At 48.9% G+C, this 26,572-nt stretch overlaps 1 protein-coding gene and 1 long non-coding RNA gene across 2 annotated transcripts in view; both read right to left on the minus strand.

Annotated features, from left to right (window-relative positions):
* LOC122935208 (zinc finger protein 397-like) overlaps positions 1 to 26,572 on the minus strand; it is a 1,371,324-nt gene that overhangs the window by 696,317 nt on the left and 648,435 nt on the right. The window contains exon 9 of the mRNA XM_044290973.1: positions 323 to 377. Coding sequence (XP_044146908.1) covers positions 323 to 377 — 55 coding nt within the window. The remainder of the gene's footprint in view (positions 1 to 322; positions 378 to 26,572) is intronic.
* LOC122933919 lies at positions 856 to 11,877 on the minus strand. Its single transcript, XR_006388584.1, has 3 exons — positions 11,835 to 11,877; positions 11,628 to 11,751; positions 856 to 912 (listed from the first exon to the last, which is right to left on the minus strand). It is a non-coding gene; the product is annotated as an uncharacterized LOC122933919 (long non-coding RNA).

The following is a 26,572-nucleotide window of genomic DNA, read 5'->3' on the forward strand; positions in this document are numbered from 1 at the left end:
TCTTCTTCTATAACCTCAACCTTAATGTCAATCAGATTTTCATCCTAAAGAAGAAAAATGTAAAATAATCTTTGGTTCAATCCTTTTCTGATCAGTTTCTGGTGAGACTTTAGCTCCATCTACCTGATGGTTCTCTGGGAGCTTCTCCTCTGGACAGTCCTGGGAATACAGAGGACGGGGATATCTCTCAGAGGGATTTCCTTCTCTGAGTGCATCTATAGAAAACACACAGGGACAGGAGAGATTATTACATGTGATGATGAGATGATGGGAGTTGTATGTATGTGAATGTCAAAATAGACATAATGTCTCCTCTCCTTACACTGATGATCGCCCCATAAATCCATCTTCACTTCTGCTTCTTCCATAACCTCAACCTTAATAACAATCAGATTTTCATTGTAAACAAAAAGAAAATGTAAAATGATCTTTGGTCCAATCACTTTCTGGTCAGATTCTGGTGAGACTTTAGCTCCATCTACCTGATGGTTCTCTGGGAGCTTCTCCTCTGGACAGTCCTGGGAATACAGAGGACGGGGATATCTCTCGGGGGGATTTCCTTCTATAAGTTCATCTATAGGAAACACACAGGGACAGGAGAGATTATTACATGTGATGATGGGAGTAGTATCCAGGTGAACCATGACTGTCCCCCTCCTTACACTGCTGATTGCCCCATAAATTCGTCTCCTCTTTTGCTTCATCTTTAACCTCAGCCTTAATATCCATCAGATTTTCATCCTAAAGAAGAGAAACGTAAAATAATCTTTGGTTCAATCCCTTTCTGGTCAGATTCTGTGGAGAATTCAGCTCCGTCTACCTGATGGTTCTCTGGGAGCTTCTCCTCGGGACAGTCCTGGGAATACAGAGGACGGGGACATCTCTCGGGGGAATTTCTTCTCCTGGATCCATCTGTGGAGACACAAGCACACAGTGACTGAATACATGGCCTCCTGTAGATCTGTCTATAGATCAGACACTTCTCTCAGCTCCTTCACTTCTAGGTTTAGTGACCAGGGCCTAAATAACAATGTTCTGCTCCTCACCAACCTTCTGCTAAACCTCAAACTAATCCAGTGATATAGAACATATAAATTCCAGGCTGTGAACTGCTCTTTCTTCCAGAGACTCGGCTTTCATTCTTTACAGCAGGTGGAAGAGACTTGGACATTGATGGATTTAGATCGGTCGTCTGGTGGAGAAAACCTAGATCCAAATCTGTTTGGGAGTTGAACTGAACTAATTCCATTAATCACCATTTCTAGGGAGCAAGAATAAGGATTTGCCCAGTATCATGGAAAGTAATTCACCCCCCACAGCATGAGTGAGGAGGAAATATTTCCATTGACAGGCAGATAAGATGAAAGTTGGATGCAAGCTCCTGTGTCTCAACAGGTTTATTCGGAGCAGGACTACAGGAGCCGGTGTCCTCCGGAGACAGGGGGTCACTAGAGCTCTGTAGTGTGGCCGCTAATAACACAGGGCCTGTGATTGCTGAAGGTGGAGGTGACTGGAATGGCGCTCCTTTCAGTGATGGAGGAGACCACACGTACCGATGGAGATCTGCTCTACACGTGGAGGTTTGGCTGTAGGAGACAAGAGTGACAGTGGCTCCCGGGTTCAATCCTCCTGAGCCTATATTATACTTTGTTACTTTGATTCCAAGAGGCTTAAATGCCGAAATGGAATTGTTTGGATTTCTATAATTCTGGGGCGAGGGCCTGTTGGGGATGGGACATCGGCGTCCGGCTGCTTATCAGCACTCCGATCTCCCTTCCCCAGCAGACCAGCGCCCCCAGTCTACAATAACGCCTTACAACATGTATTTCAAGGTCATACTAGCTAAGAAAAATCTTAAGTGGGCATGGTTATGTTCTATTACTTGTTTGCTAGTAAAAGAGTAACAAACGCAGCAAAAAACGCAAGACAACCGCGTCTGGGTTTTTATTTTTATGTGTATTGAAGCATTTTATATATATAATTCATAATATAATATATATTTCTTATTGTATGAATGAAGTTAGCCTTTGTACGAGTAGAATGGCGATCATCATATATACCTGACTATATATTTTCTACTTAAGATGGTCTATGAACTGATAAGACGGATCCTAAATATAAGAAATGGGGATCTCTGTCATACCCTAACATTTTGAACATAACTAAGGATAGGGATGGTCTAGAATTCGGCTCCATACAGGAATTAAGGTCCACATTTTAAAGATCTCTCACTGTCCCAGTAAGCAATGCTTCTAAATGCACCATATAAAAGCAGCTTTGAGACCCCCACTGAGGAAGGGGTAGTTGTGACCCCGAAACGCGTCTGGTACAGAACAGTGAGGGATAATATATTGCATTAATCGTGGACTTTGTTAAAGAAAATTGGAGAATACTCAGCCGCTCTGTAATAAATCCCAGACTCTAGGACCTTAGAAGCCAATCAACGCACACAGCCTCGGTCATGTGGGATGCCACGGGTAGGCTTACGGACCACGTGGGACGCCACGAAGGTCCTTGCAGTGCAAAGAATGAGTGTGCTTCCGGGACGGCTCTGGTCAAGGAGCACGGATACCGAGCGGCCAAACAGCTACAATACGGACCGGTAACGTACTATATACAACCATATATATATATTTTGTCTCAAACTACATGCCAAACGGTCCGGATATCAGAATTTTCACGATTAGTAAGGTCTGCAGGACAAACAATTACAAGCAGTGACCCCCCTCTACTATATGGTATTTTGGAGGCCTTCAACCCATGTATGAAGACTTTGGACATCAACGAATATGTGTGAAGGCCGATTCATTGGCCTGTATTTGTGGGAGGGGCGCCGGCAGCTGACTTATACCCAGCTAGCGCCTTCCCCTGAGGCTGATGTTCCATTGCAACATATCCTGTTCCTGTGGTTCTGAGTCAGCACGAGTGAGTCTCATACCTCTGCAGGATCTGTCACAGCCAGAGGCGAGGAGTCCGCTACAAAGTTCGCCCCAGCTTCGGGTAAGTATATGCTGCGCGCTTGTGCAGCCCGTCCACTTCACAGTCCGGCCGGCGGTGTGTCAGCTCCTTTGGTATACATGGTGATTTGTGACCTTCCCCTATGCGTTATGCCACCATGCGCTCTGCTACTACGTTCTCTGTCATTTCGTGCTCGGCAGGCATCTAAACGCCTAGGTTGCAGGTGTTGTCTCGGTTGCCTTGCAACCGAGCCATCCACGGTCCTCCTCCTATGCCTCCCGGCCACCCAGTCGGGTTCACGGTGGTAGGTGGTACAGCATCGCTTGCTCCTCACACACCCATGCCAGTGTTGTTAACATGTTTTTCTTGTCATCTGCAGTTGCAACATGTCACATATGTCCGACATTGAGGAGGTGTCCGTGAACATGGACGCCACCAGGATGTTGGAGCGTGACAGCATTTCATCGCTTTGTAACTGGACCATCCCCAAGCTTGTTTCAGAACTGACCAGGAGGGGCATCCCCTTTCTGGCTACTTCAAGAAAAGCAGAACTATACCAGTTACTTGTGACAGAGTCAGCCGGCTCTAGCCACGATTAGGTCTCGATGAATACCATCCACACTTCCCTCATGCAGTTACACGCTGTAATTAATACCTTGACTTCTTCAGTCACCAACATTCAGGCAAGATTGGAGGTTGTGGAGTCTCGAGGCGCGGCACGGGACATACCTGTCGCCTCAACGTCTGCTGCCGGTTGTTCAGGTACAACGTCCCCCATGCCTAATATCAATCCAGCACATTTCATTCCGGCCACCATTAAAAAAAGATACCCTCGAGGGCAGAGACATGAATCTCTTAATAGCCACGCAAGATCTCACCGAGAACAAGGTCATCGCTTGCGGTGACGTCTCGTGGTTCTCAAAGGTCGGGACCACAGGCTCAACAGGAAGCTAACCATCCCAGAGTTTGTACTGGCGTTCAGCCTATACAGGGACGGAATATGCTCTGTCCGTACAGATAGGAGGGAAGAGTTAGATCTTTACCTCTACAAAATCACAGATTTAGGGCACAAATATGGTGACGCTGCATTCTATGATTATCATCTTTTTCATCAAAAGCAGCAGCTGCTCTTAGTCAGTTCCAGTTCACCACGAATTGGGCCAACATTGATACCGAAATCTATTGCAGGCACTTCGCTGGTCTCAAAGCCCGTCATGCGCACTGTGCCAGTTTATTTCCCACAAGTCAGAATGGTGCCACAATGCCAACGCTGGACCGGACAGTAGTTCTAAGGTGTCACCAGCAGGTCCATCGAGTACTCACAGCAACACTGGTGCGGTGGATAAGCTAGGTCGCCCCATCAAGCATTTAGGTAGATCCCAAATCGGCAATAACTTCAACTTTTCTACTTGCCGCTACAGTCAATGCCGTCTGCTCCATGTAAGCTCCAGTTGCTTCAGAGCGCATCCAAAATTGGCCTGTCCATTAAAGTCTGATAGAGTGTGCATCAGCGTCATTGATATCGCTTATTTACACTCGTGCCTCCCAGGCCATCATAACACTGGATTTGTTGATTTCCTGGTCGCAGGTTTCGAAGCAGGTTTCCACACAGGTCTAACCGCGCTGCCTGAAGCCACGGATGAGTGTAAAAACTTAGTCCGAGGTGAGAGTCCTCACAACAGTGGACAGGTTGATAGAGGCTGAATTAGAGAAAGGGTTCCTCAGAGGCCTGTTTTCGGTTCCCCCGTTCGACCACTGGCGGGTCAACCCGGTGTGGGTAGTCACAGGTAAATTCAGCAAGAAGGAGAGGCTGGTCTATGATCTTTCAGCCCCGCATGCCTCTCATGTTTCCAGCCTCAATTCCCTCATCCCATCTGAAGAAGTGAGTATGAAGTATTCGTCCATAGATCAGACCATAGCCATCATCATGCAGGCAGGGCCTGGGGCTCATCTGTCCAAGGCAGACATATCAGATGCCTTCAAACTACTTCCCATCATGCCTGTGTTCTGGCAGTGGCATGGTATCAAATGGAAGAACCTGTATTATTTCGCCACCAAACTGACATTTGGCTCCCAGAGTAGCCCTTGACTATTTGACCAGTTCGCTCAGGCCCTGTACTGGGTGTTGGAAGTCAAGTTTAACTGCAGTCATGTTATTCACTAGCTGGATGACTTTCTGCTGATTGAATACCCAGGGCGCACACCCCAGGATATGGACACCCTATGAGTAGTTTTTTCCCAGCTAGGTGTGCCAGTGTCGCCTAAGGATATTGAAGGCCCATCCATGGTGATCACTTTCCTGGGTTTCGTACTAGACTGTCAACATGTTAGCCAGTTTACCGGAAGATAAACTGATCAGGATCAGGGAAGTCATACACAGATTCACAGTCACGAGAGTATCAACAGTCATTGCTAGGGATGCTAAACTTCGCCATGCGCATTATTCCACAGGGAAGATCATTCATTTCCCGTCTGTTAGCTCTTCTTCCCGTGGCTCCACAGCAGCACAGCCAGGTTCAGCTAGACGCTCAGGCTGTAGCAGATCTAGTCATGTGGGATCAGTTCCTGAGCCACTGGAATGGGATCTCCTTTTTCATCCCCTCAGCTACCAGTTCATCTCCTGTGTTTTTTTCCCGATGCTTCTTCCAGTATAGGGTTTGCAGCCATTTCTGGCACCCACTGGCTGGCCGGTACATGGCCAGAGGAAGTCAGACATATCCCGGGGTTTCTCAAGTCTTCAGCCTTGTTTGAACTATACCCCATAGTGGCCGCGGCGTATGTATGGGGTAGTTCATGGTCCAATTCCACAGTCACAATAGTCTCTGATAATGCAGCTACGGTGGATATTTTAACAACAGGTAGATCCAAATCCCCACTAGTCATGTCCTTCACCAGGAGACTAGTTTGGCTCTCGTTACGGTGTAATTTCCGCTATTGCTGTTCCCATATCAGGGGTACCCAGAATGTGGCGGCTGATGCTCTGTCACAGGCTAATTTTTCCCTTTTCCAACAGGTCATGCCAGAAGCGGACAACGTAAGGGCCGTGATACCTCCTCACTCACAGTTGATTCTGGATTGACCAGTCACATAGTTACGGCACATGCCCTGGTAGCCAGGTCTCTTTCGGTTAACACGGCCAGGACTTATAACACAGGATGAAACAAGTCCCTCCCATTCCAAGCAAAGTATCCTCAAGAGAGTACTAGCTTCATTGGTTATGTTTTGGCCTTTATAGGGTACTGCCATACTGTCAGATCGGAAACTCTCACACAACACCGTCAGGTCCTACCTGGCAGGCGTTCAACATTTCTCGGCCATCAACAACCCGGAGTCGGTGTCCCTATTTTCCGTTCACATTAAGGCAGCACTGAAGGGCCTGGGTAACTGCCACGTGACAAGCCAACCACGACGACAAGTCATCACTGTTGAAGTCTTCAGGGGCTTATCCGATAGACTAGACAGAGCCCCTTTTGGTACACTCCCCAGTCTCGTGCTCAAGGTGCTCAAGGCGAGTTCCCGTGTACTGCCTCCAGCAGCAGCTACGTCAGCATCGCCCAGCTGGGACCGTGCTATGGTGGATACACACTGTCCATGCCGGTCACCAAAACTTCTCAAACCGGACCCCCGGCACCCATAGTGCCCGGTCCGCATTTTCAAACAGTTACTGGCATCTTTGGCAGGCTGAGACCCTTGCAGCCCTCTGTTGCCGTTTCCTAAAGCTCCGCTCACTACCTCCCAGTTTGTCAGTCACGTCCGCATGTTGGTGTCAAATTTAGGTTTGAACCTGGCGTCTATTTCTGGTCATTCTTTCCAGATAGGGGCCGCTTAGGCTGCCTCCAGGAATAAAGTGCCGGCTCATGTAATCCGGAAGTTAGGTCGCTGGCGCTCCTCATGTTTCAACAGGTACATACCTCGTCCCGATCGTGAAATGTCTCTCGCGTTTGAGAGTCTTGTTTTTGCCCACTTTAGGCTTTCCCCCTACGCAGCGGTTACGGCACAACTCAAGCTGCTTAGTTAGTCAGTCAGGCAGGTAGATGGTACCATGTCTCCAAGCCCACGCGTCACAGGCAAGCCATGACCACAAGTGTGAAGGCAGATTCATTGGCCTGTATTTGTGGGAGGGGCGCCGGCAGCTGACTTATACCCAGCTAGCGCCTCCCCCTGAGGCTGACGTTCCATTGCAACATACCCTCCCAACCCGCCCTCATTTTCATCTACACATTACAGGGTATGCCCACTTTAGGCTTTCCCCCTACGCAGCGGTTACGGCACAACTCAAGCCGCTTAGTTAGTTAGTCAGGCAAGTAGAGGGTACGCGTCACAGGCAAGCCATGACCACAAATAAAATATAAGTATAAATACGGCTTTATGTCCCAGAATAAGGAACCACTTATTCAGTAGGACCATCCATTGTATTATATACGCCACCAGTATAGGCTGCGGTTTAAAGCCTATATACGTATAGCACTATTATAGCGGGTATATAGATTGTGTATACAGCATTTTATATCTATCTTATAGGGCCATTTATTCTATGCTTTAACCACTTGCCGTCACGGTAACGCCGATAGGTGTCCGGACGGCAGCGCTCTCAGGTCTCAGTGACGCCTATTGGCGTCATCTCGTGAGACCTGAGATTTCCTGTGAACGCGCGCTCACAGGAACGCGCGTTCACAGGATTGCGCAGTATTCAAGTTTAACTACAGCCTGCCAGTGCTGATCATTGGCTGGCAGGCTGTAGATTTTTAAAACAACCAATCAAATAGGTATGTCAGATGCTATTTTGTAAATAGAGTCTGATACACCTGCTACCTGCTTCTCTGGTGGTCCCTTTTGCTTGGATCGACCACCAGAGGACACAGGCAGCTCTGTAAGTAGCACCAAACACCACTACACTACACTACACCCCCCCCCTGTCACTTATTAACCCCTGATCACCCCATATAGACTCCCTGATCACCCCCCTGTAAGGGTCCCTTATCACCGCCAGTTAGTTAGCTACTTGTTAGGTAGTTAGCGCCCAGCCCCACCGCACCGCAGTCACTGATTAGCGTCATCGCTGTCGCTAATCAGCACTAGTACTATATAGTATCTGTAAGTGATCAAGACTGATCGCAATCATATCTATATCAGTACATTAGGGTCACCTTAGGCTCTACAAAAAACGCAGTGTTCGCCCGATCAGGCCTGATCTTGTGCGCACACTTGCGTTCAGTCCGCCCCGCCGCAGTGACAGAAATATTTTTTTCTGATCACTGCAAAAACACTGTAAAATCGCTGCGGCGCTATAAAGATCACTTTTGAGCTTTTTGGATATTTATTAGCAATCACAGCTTTACTTCGCAAGCACTCCTTTTTACTAGGCAGGCGATACCACATGTGTGACACTTTTTTGCAGCCTAGGTGCGCAAAGGGGCCCACATTCCAAAGAGCACCTTTAGGATTTCACAGGGCATTTTTAGGCATTTGGATTCCAGACTTCTTCTCACGCTTTAGGGCCCCTAAAATGCCAGGGCAGTATAAATACCCCACAAGTGACCCCATTTTGGAAAGAAGACACCCCAAGGTATTCCGTGAGGGGCATGGCGAGTTCATAGAAGTTTTTTTTTTGGCACAAGTTAGCGGAATTTTCTTTGGTTTTTGGGTTTTCTTACAAAGTCTCATATTCCACTAACTTGTGACAAAAAAGAAAATTTTACATGAACTCGCCATGCCCCTCACGGAATACCTTGGGGTGTCTTCTATCCAAAATGGGGTCACATGTGGGGTATTTATACTGCCCTGGCATTTTGGGGGCCCTAAAGCGTGTGAAGAAGTCTGGAATCCAAATGCCTAAAAATGCCCTCCTAAAAGGTACTCATTGGAATTTGGGCCCCTTTGCGCATCTAGGCTGCAAAAAAGTGTCACACATGTGGTATCGCCGTACTCAGGAGAAGTTGGGCAATGTGTTTTGGGGTGTATTTTTACATATACCCATTCTGGGTGTGAGAATATATCTCTGTAAATGACAACTAAATGTCAATTTACAGAGATATTTCTCTCACCCAGCATGGGTATATGTAAAAATACACCCCAAAACACATTGCCCCTACTTCTCCTTAGTACGGCGATACCACATGTGTGACACTTTTTTGCAGCCTAGGTGCGTAAAGGGGCCGAAAGTCCAACGAGTACCTTTAGGCTTTACAGGGTTGCTCACAATTTAGCCTGCCCAAAATGTCAGAACAGTAAACACACCCCACAAATGACCCCATTTCGGAAAGTAGACACCCCAAAGTATTCACTGAGGGGCATAGTGAGTCCGTGGCAGATTTTAATTTTTTTTGCCAGAAGTTAGCAGAAATGGAAACTTTATTATTTTATTTTTTCCTCAGAAAGTGTCACTTTCCGCTAACTTGTGAAAAAAAATTACATCATACATGAACTCACCATGCCCCTCCTGCGAATACCTTAGGGTGTCTTCTTTCTAAAATGGGGTCATTTGTGGGGTATTTATACTATCCTGGCATTCTAGCACCTCAGGAAACATGACAGGTGCTCAGAAAGTCAGAGCTGCTTCAAAATGCACCATAGTTTGTAAACGCTATAACTTTTGCGCAAACCAATAAATATACACTTATTGGATTTTTTTTATCAAAGACATGTAGCACAATAAATTCTGACACAAACTTGTATAGAAATGTCATTATATTCAAACAATTTTACCAGAAAAAGTTAAAAATACACTTTTTTCGAGAAAATTGCGGTCTTTTTTGATTAATATCAGAAAAACAAAAAATCTCAGCAGCAATCAAATACCACCAAAAGAAAGCTGTATTAGTGAGAAGAAAAGGAGGTAAAATTCATTTGGGTGGTAAGTTGCATGACCGAGCAATAAACCGCTAAAGTTGTGAAGTGCCGATTTGTAAAAAAGGGCCTGGTCACTAGGCGGGTATAAACCTGTGGTCCTTAAGTGGTTAAATATAATATTGGTTTGATTATTATTTATGTTTCATTATAATCGATGTGCGCTGTGATGGTGTGTGTTACGGATATCTTACACTCCAGATGAGTAAATCCGTACAGCGTCTCCCGAAATCCAAGTAAATCCGAAGGTGTTGTGAATATACAGCTCCCAATCCCCCACAAACAGGATCCAGGACTTCAGGAAGGGGGTAAAAACTATCAACTTTATTGATGGCCACAGCTCAGCCTTTTATCAAGCCCTCAGCAAGGGTTACTGCCACGGGGCCCTTGTGGGGAACAGGCCCACGAAATACAGTGACCAATCAATATACAGTAAGATATGACACACTCCCACATGAACAGTAACATCTCTCCTCTCTATCCTGGAGATAATTGGATAAAGGGTCCGGACATAGTTCCATGAGGTCGATGACCCAGACCATTGTGTATGCTAAATGTATCACAGGCAATATCCATTGTGTTTGTGGATTGTGTCCCCGGCAATATCCATTGTGTTTGTGGATTGTGTCCCCGGCAATATCCATTGTGTTTGTGGATTGTGTCACAGGCAATATCCATTGTGTTTGTGGATTGTGTCACAGGCAATATCCATTGTGTTTGTGGATTGTGTCACAGGCAATATCCATTGTGTTTGTGGATTGTGTCCCCGGCAATATCCATTGTGTTTGTGGATTGTGTAACAGGCAATATCCATTGTGTATGTATAATGTGTCACAGGCAATATCCATTGTGTATGTGGATTGTGTCACAGGCAATGCCCATTGTGTATGTGGATTGTGTCCCCGGCAATATCCATTGTGTATGTGGATTGTGTCACAGGCAATGCCCATTGTGTTTGTGGATTGTGTCCCCGGCAATATCCATTGTGTTTGTGGATTGTGTCACAGGCAATATCCATTGTGTTTGTGGATTGTGTCACAGGCAATATCCATTGTGTTTGTGGATTGTGTCACAGGCAATATCCATTGTGTTTGTGGATTGTGTCCCCGGCAATATCCATTGTGTTCGCTAATGTCCATTGTGTCCGCTAACTGCGTCACAGGCAGATGAGGTGGTTTGTGTACATTTAAAGGGCGAAATAGGGTTAACTACATGAACAGCAGACGAAATACAAGAGTCTGGACATTCCTAAAACAGGGGTTTAGTCACAATGTGATATTACTAATCGTATGGTCTGTAGAGGATTGCGCTGGTCCATGTATTGCCGGCTATAGAGAGCCCCTCATCTGTACATCATCTTTTTTTCTCTACTGTGGTATTGGGGACACCTAGGGGGGAGCACCTGTCCGGTTATGGTATTTAGGTTGAGCCGCTATAACACTGGCCATAAGAAAGATTCCACTGAATGTCACAGACACTTAGGATGCAGAAATGTAACACAGCAGATGCAGCAGAGGTCGTGTCTCTGTCAGCAGCGGCCAAACAATTACAGGCAATTTACTGCAGGGGGCGCTAATAATATATATTGCAGCAACTTCTGGGTCTCTAACAACTTTCTACACTAAACCCTGCCTAAAAACTATTCCTGTCCCTACACTATCTGCCCCTTCTGCTGCAGCTCGCCCCGACTAAGACTGAGCCGAACCCCGTGTCATCGGGTGCTATATAGCCGGCCAGCCAATCACTGTAATGCCAGAAACCAACAAACGTGCGGGGAGGAGACTCGAGCATGCACGGCCTCTTCTCACCTCGTCTCCTCTTACCTGGTGATGTCAGAGGCCGGGGAGCCTCCATCATGACCTCCTTGTACAGATCCTGGTGTCCTTCTACATACTCCCACTCCTCCATGGAGAAATAGACCGCCACATCCTGACACCTTACAGGAACCTGACAACACAATGACACCGTCATCACCCAGACCCCTCCAGTGCTGTTACTGGAGAATTTCCCAGCATTCCCAGCAGTGTCACCTCTCCAGTCAGCAGCTCCATCATCTTGTGGGTGAGTTCTAGGATCTTCTGCTCATGTATCAGGGGGGGAGGCTCTGTGATGGGGGTCCTGCTCCACCCTCCTGACTCATGGATGATGGGAGTCCCCCCCGATGTCTTCTTCACTATAGTGTAATCCTGTGGATGGAGAGAGACACTTAGGGAAAGAAATTCCTTCCTGACTCCAGATCTACACTCAGAATCCCTCCCTGGATCATGGCCCCATCTCCAGTAATCTAGTCACTAGAAGATGGAATATTATTACCCTCCAGACCTCCAGGCTCCTTCTGGACTCTTTTAGAGAATCCCCCATGACCCCTTCCTCTGGCAGAGAGCTCCATAGTCTCACTGCTCTTACAGTAAAGACTCCTCTTCTATGTTGGTGGAGAAACCTTCTTTCCTCTAGATGTAGTGGAGGCCTCCTTGTTATAGTCCAGTATCATCTAGATGTCAGACTAGTGGTAGAAATCCTCCCTCTAGGCCACACTCCGGCCATCTCCTCCTCTGCTTCCTCTCCTCCTGGGTACAACGTGCCTACTTACCTTCTCATGGCTCCTACAACATGACTATTGGTCTCCATGATACATCACTGACCATACTGGTGGCTGATCTTCAGGTTCTCCATCACTTGGAAGGTCTGGAGGCCGTTCTCCAGGACCCCGGACTCTTCCTATCACTTTCTATGATGGATTCTTCTTCCCGATGTCTGACTTGTTACAGAATACAATAAAGAGGAGAGAAATCTAGAAAAGTTTACCTCTCCGCTCAGCAGGGAGATGATCTCCAAGGTGAAGTCTAATATTCTTCTGCTGATCTCCTTCCTGTCCATCCTTGGTGGTCATTCAGGAGAAGAGGAGAGACCTGGAGGAGCTGGAGGCTTCTAGTACTGCAGGCGCCTTTATGAGGAGAGGAGAGGGTAGATGCTATTTCCTAGCCAGCTGAAGGACCTGTGATGATGTCACTGTCATGTGATCAGTGCAGGGGGCGGAGCTCAGCAGTGGAGAGAAGTGGTAGAGAAGGACCTGGGATGATGTCACCGTCATGTGACCGAGTAGGCGGAGCCAGTCTGGAGTCTGCAAGAAGCACAGTTGATTTTCCCGGAGGCCCGGATTCACACGTCCGTTGTTTCTTTCCTGATCTGTTCCGTTTTTTGCTGAACAGATCTGGACCAGATCTGGACCCATTCATTTTCAATGGGTCCTGAAAAATGAATGGGTCTGATTTTTTTTCAGGACCCATTGAAAATGAATGGGTCCAGATCTGGTCCAGATCTGTTCAGCAAAAAACGGAACAGATCAGGAAAGAAACAACGGACGTGTGAATAGACCCTTATTATAAGTGGTTCTGCTGTAATGCTCTGCAGGAGGGGGGTCGGCTGTAATGCTCTGCAGGAGGGGGGCGGCTATAATGCTCTGCAGGAGGGGGGCGGCTGTAATGCTCTGCAGGAGGGTGGCAGCTGTAATGCTCTGCATGAGGGGGGCAGCTGTAATGCTCTGCAGGAGGGGGGTCACTGTAATGCTCTGCAGGAGGGGGGTAGCTGTAATGCTCTGCAGGAGGGGGGCAGCTGTAATGTTCTGCAGGAGGGGGGCATAGAGCTGTTTTCTCAGCACTTTCAATGTAACATGTTTTTCTCTGGGTCTATAGCTGGGTAAGGTTCTGCAGGGGGATATCTGGGTCTATAGCTGGGTAAGGTTCTGCGGGGGGGATATCTGGGTCTATAGCTGGGTAAGGTATTGCGGGGGCATATCTGGGTCTATAGCTGGGTAAGGTTCTGCAGGGGGATATCTGGGTCTATAGCTGGGTAAGGTTCTGCGGGGGGGGGGGGATATCTGGGTCTATAGCTGGGTAAGGTTCTGCGGGGGGGATATCTGGGTCTATAGCTGGGTAAGGTTCTGCGGGGGATATCTGGGTCTATAGCTGGGTAAGGTTCTGCGGGGGATATCTGGGTCTATAGCTGGTAAGGTTTTGCGAAGGGATATCTGGGTCTATAGTTGGGTAAGGTTCTGCGGGGGGATATCTGGGTCTATAGCTGGGTAAGGTTCTGCGGGGGGGGATATCTGGGTCTATAGCTGGGTAAGGTTCTGCGGGGGGGATATCTGGGTCTATATCTGGGTAAGGTTCTGCGGGGGGGATATCTGGGTCTATAGCTGGGTAAGGTTCTGCGGGGGGATATCTGGGTCTATAGCTGGGTAAGGTTCTGTGGGGGGATATCTGGGTCTATAGCTGGGTAAGGATCTGCGGGGGGATATCTGGGTCCATAGCTGGGTAAGGTTCTGCGGGGGGGATATCTGGGTCTATATCTGGGTAAGGTTCTGCGGGGGGATATCTGGGTCTATAGCTGGGTAAGGTTCTGCGGGGGGATATCTGGGTCCATAGCTGGGTAAGGTTCTGCGGGGGGGATATCTGGGTCTATAGCTGGGTAAGGTTCTGCGGGGGGATATCTGGGTCTATATCTGGGTAAGGTTCTGCGGGGGGATATCTGGGTCCATAGCTGGGTAAGGTTCTGCAGGGGGATATCTGGGTCTATAGCTGGGTAAGGTTCTGCGGGGGGCATATCTGGGTCTATAGCTGGGTAAGGTTCTGCGGGGGGGATATCTGGGTCTATAGTTGGGTAAGGTTCTGCAGGGGGATATCTGGGTCTATAGTTGGGTAAGGTTCTGCGGGGGGATATCTGGGTCTATAGCTGGGTAAGGTTCTGCGGGGGGATATCTGGGTCCATAGCTGGGTAAGGTTCTGCGGGGGGGGGGGGGATATCTGGGTCTATAGCTGGGTAAGGTTCTGCGGGGGGAATATCTGGGTCTATAGCTGGGTAAGGTTCTGCGGGGGGGGATATCTGGGTCTATAGCTGGGTAAGGTTCTGCGGGGGGAATATATGGGTCTATAGCTGGGTTAGGTTCTGCGGGGGGATATCTGGGTCTATAGCTGGGTAAGGTTCTGCGGGGGGCATATCTGGGTCTATAGCTGGGTAAGGTTCTGCAGGGGGATATCTGGGTCTATAGCTGGGTAAGGTTCTGCAGGGGGCATATCTGGGTCTATAGCTGGGTAAGGTTCTGCAGGGGGATATCTGGGTCTATAGTTGGGTAAGGTTCTGCGGGGGGATATCTGGGTCTATAGCTGGGTAAGGTTCTGCGGGGGGATATCTGGGTCCATAGATGGGTAAGGTTCTGCGGGGGGGGGGGGATATCTGGGTCTATAGCTGGGTAAGGTTCTGCGGGGGGAATATCTGGGTCTATAGCTGGGTAAGGTTCTGCGGGGGGGGGGGGATATTTGGGTCTATAGCTGGGTAAGGTTCTGCGGGGGGAATATATGGGTCTATAGCTGGGTTAGGTTCTGCGGGGGGATATCTGGGTCTATAGCTGGGTAAGGTTCTGCAGGGGGATATCTGGGTCTATAGCTGGGTAAGGTTCTGCGGGGGGATATCTGGGTCTATAGCTGGGTAAGGTTCTGCAGGGGGATATCTGGGTCCATAGCTGGGTAAGGTTCTGCGGGGGGATATCTGGGTCTATAGCTGGGTAAGGTTCTGCGGGGGGGGGGGATATCTGGGTCTATAGCTGGGTAAGGTTCTGCAGGGGGATATCTGGGTCTATAGCTGGGTAAGGTTCTGCGGGGGGGATATCTGGGTCTATAGCTGGGTAAGGTTCTGCGGGGGGATATCTGGGTCTATAGCTGGGTAAGGTTCTGCGGGGGGATATCTGGGTCTATAGCTGGGTAAGGTTCTGCGGGGGGATATCTGGGTCTATAGCTGGGTAAGGTTCTGTGGGGGGATATCTGGGTCTATAGCTGGGTAAGGTTCTTTGGGGGGATATCTGGGTCTATAGCTGGGTAAGGTTCTGCGGGGGGGGATATCTGGGTCTATAGCTGGGTAAGGTTCTGCGGGGGGGATATCTGGGTCTATAGCTGGGTAAGGTTCTGCGGGGGGATATCTGGGTCTATAGCTGGGTAAGGTTCTGCGGGGGGATATCTGGGTCTATAGCTGGGTAAGGTTCTGCGGGGGGATATCTGGGTCTATAGCTGGGTAAGGTTCTGCGGGGGGGATCTCTGGGTCTATAGCTGGGTAAGGTTCTGCGGGGGGGATATCTGGGTCTATAGCTGGGTAAGGTTCTGCGGGGGGATATCTGGGTCTATAGCTGGGTAAGGTTCTGCGGGGGGATATCTGGGTCTATAGCTGGGTAAGGTTCTGCGGGGGATATCTGGGTCTATAGCTGGGTAAGGTTCTGCGGGGGGATATCTGGGTCTATAGCTGGGTAAGGTTCTGTGGGGGGATATCTGGGTCTATAGCTGGGTAATGTTCTGCGGGGGGGATATCTGGGTCTATAGCTGGGTAATGTTCTGCGGGGGGGGATATCTGGGTCTATAGTTGGGTAATGTTCTGCGGGGGGGGGGATATCTGGGTCTATAGCTGGGTAAGGTTCTGCGGGGGGGGGGATATCTGGGTCTATAGTTGGGTAAGGTTCTGCGGGGGGGATATCTGGGTCTATAGCTGGGTAAGGTTCTGTGGGGGGATATCTGGGTCTATAGCTGGGTAAGGTTCTGCGGGGGGGATATCTGGGTCTATAGCTGGGTAAGGTTCTCAGGGGGCATATCTGGGTCTATAGCTGGGTAAGGTTCTGCGGGGGGGAATTCTGGGTCTATAGCTGGGTAAGGTTCTGCGGGGGATATCTTGGTCTATAGTTGGGTAAGGTTCTGCAGGGGGATATCTGGGTCTATAGCTGGGTAAGGTTCTGCGGGGGGATATCTGGGTCTATAGCTGGGTAAGGTTCTGCGGGGGGGATATCTGGGTCTATAGCTGGGTAAGGTTCTGCGGGGGATATCTGGGTCTATAGTTGGGTAAGGTTCTGCAGGGGGATATCTGGGTCTATAGCTGGGTAAGGTTCTGCGGGGGGATATCTGGGTCTATAGCTGGGTAAGGTTCTGCGGGGGAGGATATCTGGGTCTATAGTTTGGTAAGGTTCTGCAGGGGGATATCTGGGTCTATAGCTGGGTAAGGTTCTGCAGGGGGGATATCTGGGTTTATAGCTGGGTAAGGTTCTGCGGGGGGATATCTGGGTAAGGTTCTGCGGGGGGGATATCTGGGTCTATAGCTGGGTAAGGTTCTGCGGGGGATATCTGGGTCTATAGTTTGGTAAGGTTCTGCAGGGGGATATCTGGGTCTATAGCTGGGTAAGGTTCTGCGGGGGGATATCTGGGTCTATAGCTGGGTAAGGTTCTGCGGGGGATATCTGGGTCTATAGTTGGGTAAGGTTCTGCAGGGGGATATCTGGGTCTATAGCTGGGTAAGGTTCTGCGGGGGGGGGGGGATATCTGGGTCTATAGTTGGGTAAGGTTCTGCGGGGGGATATCTGGATCTATAGTTGGGTAAGGTTCTGCAGGGGGGATATCTGGGTCTATAGCTGGGTAAGGTTCTGCGGGGGATATCTGGGTCTATAGTTGGGTAAGGTTCTGCAGGGGGATATCTGGGTCTATAGCTGGGTAAGGTTCTGCGGGGGGATATCTGGGTCTATAGCTGGGTAAGGTTCTGCGGGGGGATATCTGGGTCTATAGCTGGGTAAGGTTCTGCGGGGGATATCTGGGTCTATAGTTTGGTAAGGTTCTGCAGGGGGATATCTGGGTCTATAGCTGGTTAAGGTTCTGCGGGGGGATATCTGGGTCTATAGCTGGGTAAGGTTCTGCGGGGGGATATCTGGGTCTATAGCTGGGTAAGGTCCTGCGGGGGGATATCTGGGTCTATAGCTGGGTAAGGTTCTGCGGGGGGGATATCTGGGTCTATAGCTGGGTAAGGTTCTGCGGGGGGATATCTGGGTCTATAGCTGGGTAAGGTTCTGCGGGGGGGATATCTGGGTCTATAGCTGGGTAAGGTTCTGCGGGGGGATATCTGGGTCTATAGCTCGGTAAGGTCCTGCGGGGGGATATCTGGGTCTATAGCTGGGTAAGGTTCTGCGGGGGGGGATATCTGGGTCTATAGCTGGGTAAGGTTCTGTGGGGGATATCTGGGTCTATAGTTTGGTAAGGTTCTGGGGGGGGATATCTGGGTCTATAGCTGGGTAATGTTCTGCGGGGGGATATCTGGGTCTATAGCTGGGTAAGGTTCTGCAGGGGGATATCTGGGTCTATAGCTGGGTAAGGTTCTGCGGGGGGATATCTGGGTCTATAGCTGGGTAAGGTTCTGCGGGGGGATATCTGGGTCTATAGCTGGGTAAGGTTCTGTGGGGGGGATATCTGGGTCTATAGCTGGGTAAGGTCCTGCGGGGGGATATCTGGGTCTATAGCTGTGTAAGGTTCTGTGGGGGGGGATATATGGGTCTATAGCTGGGTAAGGTTCTGTGGGGGGGATATATGGGTCTATAGCTGGGTAAGGTTCTGTGGGGGGATATCTGGGTCTATAGCTGGGTAAGGTTCTGCGGGGGGGGGGGATATCTGGGTCTATAGCTGGGTAAGGTTCTGCGTGGGGATATCTGGGTCTATAGCTGGGTAAGGTCCTGTGGGGGGGGATATCTGGGTCTATAGCTGGGTAAGGTTCTACGGGGGGGGATATCTGGGTCTATAGCTGGGTAAGGTTCTGCGGGGGGGGGGGGATATCTGGGTCTATAGCTGGGTAAGGTCCTGTGGGGGGGGGATATCTGGGTCCATAGCTGGGTAAGGTTCTACGGGGGGGGGGGGGGATATCTGGGTCTATAGCTGGGTAAGGTTCTACGGGGGGGGGGGATATCTGGGTCTATAGCTGGGTAAGGTTTTGCGGGGGGGATATCTGGGTCTATAGCTGGGTAAGGTTCTGTGGGGGGGATATCTGGGTCTATAGTTGGGTAAGGTTCTGCGGGGGGATATCTGGGTCTATAGTTGGTTAAGGTTCTGCGGGGGGGATATCTGGGTCTATAGCTGGGTAAGGTTCTGCGGGGGGGGGATAGCTGGGTAAGGTTCTGCGGGGGGGGGATATCTGGGTCTATAGCTGGGTAAGGTTCTGCGGGGGGATATCTGGGTCTATAGTTGGGTAAGGTTCTGTGGGGGGGATATCTGGGTCTATAGTTGGGTAAGGTTCTGTGGGGGGGATATCTGGGTCTATAGCTGGGTAAGGTTCTGTGGGGGGGATATCTGGGTCTATAGTTGGGTAAGGTTCTGCGGGGGGATATCTGGGTCTATAGTTGGGTAAGGTTCTGCGGGGGGGATATCTGGGTCTATAGCTGGGTAAGGTTCTGCGGGGGGATATCTGGGTCTATAGTTGGGTAAGGTTCTGTGGGGGGGATATCTGGGTCTATAGCTGGGTAAGGTTCTGCGGGGGGGGATAGCTGGGTAAGGTTCTGCGGGGGGGGGGGTATATATGGGTCTATAGCTGGGTAAGGTTCTGCGGGGGGATATCTGGGTCTATAGTTGGGTAAGGTTCTGTGGGGGGGATATCTGGGTCTATAGTTGGGTAAGGTTCTGTGGGGGGGATATCTGGGTCTATAGCTGGGTAAGGTTCTGCGGGGGGATATTGAGGTCTGCGGAGTTGTCTTATAATTGCCGTCTTGCTTCATTGTTTACTAAAAACATTTTCCCAATTTTTCGGTTGTGCCTAACATTCAGTCCAATGTAAGGCGATGGGTCTTGTGGTTTTCCGGTATTAGGATCCGGCAGAATGACATATATTTTACAAACATGATTATAAAGAGAATACGGTGCAGGAGAAAAGAGGCAGCGCTGGGGAAACACATGTGATCTATGGTATATCACGTGATCGCGATGTCAGCACGGAATCCCGTCACCAAGTATCGCGAGTCCGTGTCTCCACCATCAAAGAAGCATTGCGCATGTCAGACCTCGCAGATGACGTCTTGGGAACAGGATAAAGAATCAATAATGGTAGAAATGTTATATAATAACAAACACAAAAGAAAAGAAACAGAACGAGAAACGGAGGGAGACAAAGGGGCGGCCGCCAAAAATAGCAGCATAATTAGATTATCACATTCGATCCATGATTCGAAAATAAATATCGATGAAAAAAACCAATAAACAAAACTATCGATAAAAATAAATAACAATAATAATGAAAAAATGATGATGCTAAAATGGAAAATAGTGAGTGACAGTATCAATGCACAGGTGTGACCGTGTCCGGGAACATCCATCCTTGTGTCACTGCAGCACATACACGGGGAAATAACAATATATATAATGTCCTTAATAACCTAAATGAGTCACATAAATCAGAAGCGAGAACAAAGTGCAGCGAAGGCAACAGTCACCGCTAGAGGCGCTCATCGCGGTGCTGCTTCGTGGCCCCAGACGGTGCGCTACGGCAGAATGTGTCGGACATTGTGTTGGCTACTGACAGTGACTATTGACTTCGCTGCACTTTATTCTCACTTCTGATTTATGTACCGTATTTTTCGCCCTATAAGACGCACTCCCCATCCCCCCACAAAAAATGGCACTGCGTCTTATGGGGCGAATGCTGCAATTTTACATTGATACATTGTTGGCCGGCGTGTGTCTCAGCGGGAGGGAGGAGGGGCTGGGGGCCGGCATCTGGTGCTGTAATGGCAGCGGGGCCCGGTGCAGTCACTGTATTCTACTACACGGGGCCCGCTCCCTGTACTAATCATATAGGCAATGTTAAACTGTAAATTCATTCACCCAGGCTGTAGTACGGTACTTACTACGGAGGCCGGGCGAGAGGGCGGGAGCCGGCAGCATAACTCACTACGTCACGCGCCTGCTCCGCCCACTTTATGAATGAAGCAGGCGGAGCAGGCTCTGTATTGGGGGTCATTCACTACACAGGGACACTGTAATGGGGGAGGATCTGTGGATAACACATAGCATAAGATGCTATGTGTCATCCACAGATCCCCCATAGCAGTGTCATGCCATCCCCAGATGCCCCCATAACAGTGTCATCCCCAGATCCCCCCCATAACAGTGCCATCCACAGATCCCCCATAGCAGTGTCATGCCATCCCCAGATGCCCCATAACAGTGTCATCCCCAGATCCCCCATAAGTGTCATCCACAGATCCCCCATAACAGTGTCATCCACAGATCCCCCATAACAGTGTCATCCACAGACCCCCATAACAGTGTCATCCACAGACCCCCATAACAGTGTCATCCACAGACCCCCATAACAGTGTCATCCACAGATCCCCCATAACAGTGCCATCCACAGATCCCCCCACAAGTGCCATCCACAGATCCCCCCCATAACAGTGTCATCCACAGATCCCCCCCATAACAGTGCCATCCACAGATCCCCCCATAACAGTGTCATCCACAGATCCCCCCATAACAGTGTCATCCACAGACCCCCATAACAGTGTCATCCACAGATCCCCCATAACAGTGTCATCCACAGATCCCCCCATAACAGTGCCATCCACAGATCCCCCCATAACAGTGTCATCCACAGATCCCCCATAACAGTGCCATCCACAGATCCCCCCATAACAGTGTCATGCCATCCCCAGATGCCCCCATAACAGTGCCATCCCCAGATGCCCCCATAACAGTGCCATCCCCAGATGCCCCCATAACAGTGCCATCCCCAGATGCCTCCATAACAGTGCCATCCCCAGATGCCCCCATAACAGTGCCATCCTCAGAGCCCCCATAACGGTGAGTCATCCACAGATCCCCCCATAAGTGTCATCCACAGATCCCCCCATAACAGTGTCATCCACAGATCCCCCCATAACAGTGTCATCCACAGATCCCCCCCATAACAGTGTCATCCACAGATCCCCCATAACAGTGCCATCCACAGATCCCCCCCATAACAGTGCCATCCACAGATCCCCCCCATACAGCGTCATCCACAGATCCCCCCATAACAGCGCCATCCACAGATCCCCCCATAACAGCGCCATCCACAGACCCCCATAACAGTGTCATCCACAGATCCCCCCATAACAGTGTTATCCACAGATCCCCCCCATAACAGTGCCATCCACAGACCCCCATAACAGTGTCATCCACAGATCCCCATAACAGTGTCATCCACAGATCCCCCCATAACAGCGCCATCCACAGATCCCCCATAACAGTGCCATCCACAGACCCCCATAACAGTGTCATCCACAGATCCCCCCATAACAGTGCCATCCACAGATCCCCCCCATAAGTGTCATCCACAGATCCCCATAACAGTGCCATCCACAGATCCCCCCATAACAGTGTCATCCACAGATCCCCCCATAACAGTGCATCATCCACAGATCACCATTAGCTCAAAACACACCAAAAGTACACCTTTTGGTTCAAAATAATATTTTTTCTTATTTTCCTCCTCAAAAACCTAGGTGCGTCTTATGGGCCGGTGCGTCTTATAGGGCGAAAAATACAGTAATTAATTTTATTTTAAATGTCGGCTATGAGGATATAAATATAGAGATATGTAAATACTGTTATCTATTATTGGTTTGTATTTCTTTGAGACACGACAGATGGTAATTAGCGCTTTGTCATTGATATGGTTTATATTATGTCTGACTATGTACTAGGGATGTAGTGGGTCTTTCACCACTGGGGCCGCCCTTTACTCCAGTGGGATTTGCTGCATTATACGATTGTTTTGTAATAATAAAATGTGTTCATTTATTAAATGCAAAACATGGTTGTTCTGTAGAAGACGATCACCTGAGCTATCAGGTAAAGGGATTCTCCGGTTCATGTTTATTTACGTGTGTATATATAAAAACCAACCACTGAAAGCGTTTTCTCACCGCACTGTTACACAAAGCCATGGCCAGCCTCAAATCCCCAATTCCTGGTCAGGCTGTGGGTTGGTCTACAGCAGTGAGTATCCTGGCCCAGCCGGCATGAGTGCCAGAGATCTATAGTGTTTAACCCTCATACTTCTCCTAATACCATTGGTTAAGGGGTTATCCCACAAATAATGTAAAACATGAGAATCAGACCTCATATAGTCCATGACAATACCTTTCCAACAAAGCCAGAACCAGCCCTGGACCTCACATGGATCCAGAGATCTCCTCATTCATTGCTCTGCTAGATTTATATCAAGCTGACAGCTCAAGGGGCGTGTCCTTTCTACTGGAGCTGAGGGGCGTGTCTTTTCTACTGGAGCTGAGGGGGCGTGTCTTTTCTACTGGAGCTGAGGGGCGTGTCTTTTCTACTGGAGCTGAGGGGCGTGTCTTTTCTACTGGGGCTGAGGGGGCGTGTCTTTTCTACTGGAGCTGAGGGGCGTGTCTTTTCTACTGGAGCTGAGGGGGCGTGTCTTTTCTACTGGAGCTGAGGGGCGTGTCTTTTCTACTGGAGCTGAGGGGGCGTGTCTTTTCTACTGGAGCTGAGGGGCGTGTCTTTTCTACTGGAGCTGAGGGGCGTGTCTTCTCTGCTGCAGCTAAGGGGCGTGTCTTTTCTACTGCAGCTGAGGGGGCGTGTCTTTTCTACTGCAGCTGAGGGGCGTGTCTTTTCTACTGCAGTTAAGGGGCGTGTCTTTTCTACTGGAGCTGAGGGGGCGTGTCTTTTCTACTGGAGCTGAGGGGCCGTGTCTTTTCTACTGGAGCTGAGGGGCGTGTCTTTTCTACTGGAGCTGAGGGGCGTGTCTTTTCTACTGGAGCTGAGGGGGCGTGTCTTTTCTACTGGAGCTGAGGGGCGTGTCTTTTCTACTGCAGCTGAGGGGGCATGTCTCAGCTCTCCCTATTACAGCTTAGGAGGCAGTTGAAGGATGAAACTGAGCATGTGCGACCATCTCAGAGAGCCGGTCAAATAACTAGGAAGCTAAGTGGCCCTATACAGACACATTTTATTGGATAACTCCGTAGCTAGAATAAATGCTTCATTACATGCAATTACAAAAATATTCAGATCCAGGTGCTGGTTTGAAAACTATAGAATATTTTTCGTGGGACGACCCCTTTAAGCTGTAATAGCCAATCGGTCATCTTTACACCTTAACAATATGTTGACAAGAGACGCGTCTTCTTCATTAACCTTCTCTACAGAACATTCTTCTCTAACATTATTAGTCCCAACTACTAACGTGATTGTAAAACCTCCCCAATCCTTCCCATACCTGCTCTTACCTTCCTTATATTTCTAACCTACCCCCAACATGACCTGGACAGACAGTGCACCAGCCGGGGGTGAAGGCGGACATTCTATCCCTAAGACGGGTCCAGTCGGCAATGTGTACAATAACAGAAGACCAAAGATCCCGAAGGATCTAAGAGCCGGTGAGTCTCCACAATGCCTAACCTCGGTGAACGGCCTCGGGGGACCTGCTCGCCATGCCGATTAGAGGGGGGCCTGTCTGTCCAGGTCATGTTGGGGGTAGGTTAGAAATATAAGGAAGGTAAGAGCAGGTATGGGAAGGATTGGGGAGGTTTTACAATCACGTTAGTAGTTGGGACTAATAATGTTAGAGAAGAAAGTTCTGTAGAGAAGGTTAATGAAGAAGACGCGTCAAGATGTTTGGCTCTTATACCTTAACCGATGGTATTAGGAGAAGTCTGAGGGTTGATTTGTATCAATTACCTCAATTAACCTATTTCCTTTTTTTTTTATTTTGTTAGTAAACAGGAACATCTTATAAATGTGGTACCTTTTGTAGTGAGAAACCCCCTGTAGGCAGTAACATACTGGACCCTCATAGACACAGCGGTTCTGTCTTGCTTAGAAATGTTTGCTTTGTCCACTACAATTAAGGAACATGGTTTATCCTGTATTTTCTGAGAAATATTGGCTTGTAGTGTTGATTTACAGTGGGACCAGTAAACACTGGCAGATCCAGGTGTACAGGGTTCACTTTAGGACATTGTCAGGTATCGGAATAATGTCCATGTGAGGCTAAATCCTAGGAGACTAATTGAAATGATGTCTGACGTCTCACTGATCAGCGTCAAAAAGAATTAGTGCATTTGTATGGAAAATCCCAGAGAAGATCCAGGATGACTTCAGGCTCAGCCGGTAACTCGATGGTAAGTCTTATAGCTTTCAAGACCCAACACAAACCTAAAATATATATATGTGTATTTTTTTTAAACCCTAACTAGGAGACAAATTAAAATGATGTCTGACTTCTCACTGGTCAGCGTCCGAGACAAAATGATTGATGATGATGATGATGATGATGAGTTCCTGTGTGTTTGTCTGCTGTGAAAGAAAACCCATAACTACTATACCTTCAAAGGCTTCCGGCCTACAAACACCAGTCTTTGGCTTCAAGACCCAATAGAAACCTTTAAAAACTAAAAAAAAATATTTGTTAACCCTTGCTAGGAGACAACTGCAAATGATGTGCGACTCTCCGGATATAAGGTGTATTTGCTGCTGAGTCACATAGCAAAGCCAAACCCTGACGTAAACCCACTTTGTACTTTAAGTGAAACCTCTATTGTACCTTTTAAAGGGGTCGTCTCGCTTCAGTAAGTCACATTTATCATGTAGAGAGAGTTAATATAAGGCACTTACTAATGTATTGTGATTGTCCATATTGCCTCCTTTGCTGGCAAGATTTATTATTCCATCAAAATTATACACTGCTCGTTTCCATGGTTACAGACCACCCTGCAATCCAGCAACGGTGGCCGTGCTTTCAGACTATAGGGAAAAATCATCGGCCTCTACCATGGGAGCGCACATTGGCTAGTGCTTTATCCTATAGTGTGCAAGCACGGCCACCACTGCTGGATTGCGGGGTGGTCTGTAACCATGGAAACGAGCTGTGTGTAACGTGGTGGAAAAATGAATCCAGCCAACAATGGAAGCAACATAGAGAATCACAATACATTAGTACACTTTCTCTACATGATAACCGTCACTTACTGAAGTGAGACGACCCCTGTTGCACCCTAAAGTATGTGAACCCCTTATTGCACCCTGAAGGCAGTGAACCCCTTATTGCACCCTGAAGGCAGTGAACCCCTTATTGCACCCTGAAAACATTGAACCCCTTATTGCACCCTGAAGGCAGTGAACCCCTTTATTGCACCCTAAAGGCAGTGAACCCCTTATTGCACCCTGAAGGCAGTGAACCCCTTATTGCACCCTGAAGGCAGTGAACCCCTTATTGCACCCTGAAGGCAGTGAACCCCTTATTGCACCCTAAAGGCAGTGAACCCCTTATTGCACCCTGAAGGCAGTGAACCCCTTATTGCACCCTGAAGGCAGTGAACCCCTTATTGCACCCTGAAGGCAGTGAACCCCTTATTGCACCCTGAAGGCAGTGAACCCCTTATTGCACCCTGAAGGCAGTGAACCCCTTATTGCACCCTGAAAGCAGTGAACCCCTTATTGCACCCTGAAGGCAGTGAACCCCTTATTGCACCCTAAAGGCAGTGAACCCCTTATTGCACCCTGAAGGCAGTGAACCCCTTATTGCACCCTGAAGGCAGTGAACCCCTTATTGCACCCTGAAGGCAGTGAACCCCTTATTGCACCCTGAAGGCAGTGAACCCCTTATTGCACCCTGAAGGCAGTGAACCCCTTATTGCACCCTGAAGGCAGTGAACCCCTTATTGCACCCTAAGGCAGTGAACCCCTTATTGCACCCTGAAGGCAGTGAACCCCTTATTGCACCCTGAAGGCAGTGAACCCCTTATTGCACCCTGAAGGCAGTGAACCCCTTATTGCACCCTGAAGGCAGTGAACCCCTTATTGCACCCTGAAGGCAGTGAACCCCTTATTGCACCCTAAGGCAGTGAACCCCTTATTGCACCCTGAAGGCAGTGAACCCCTTATTGCACCCTAAAGGCAGTGAACCCCTTATTGCACCCTGAAGGCAGTGA

The sequence above is a fragment of the Bufo gargarizans genome, chromosome 4 (assembly GCF_014858855.1).
Source record: "Bufo gargarizans isolate SCDJY-AF-19 chromosome 4, ASM1485885v1, whole genome shotgun sequence".
Taxonomy (NCBI): domain Eukaryota; kingdom Metazoa; phylum Chordata; class Amphibia; order Anura; family Bufonidae; genus Bufo; species Bufo gargarizans.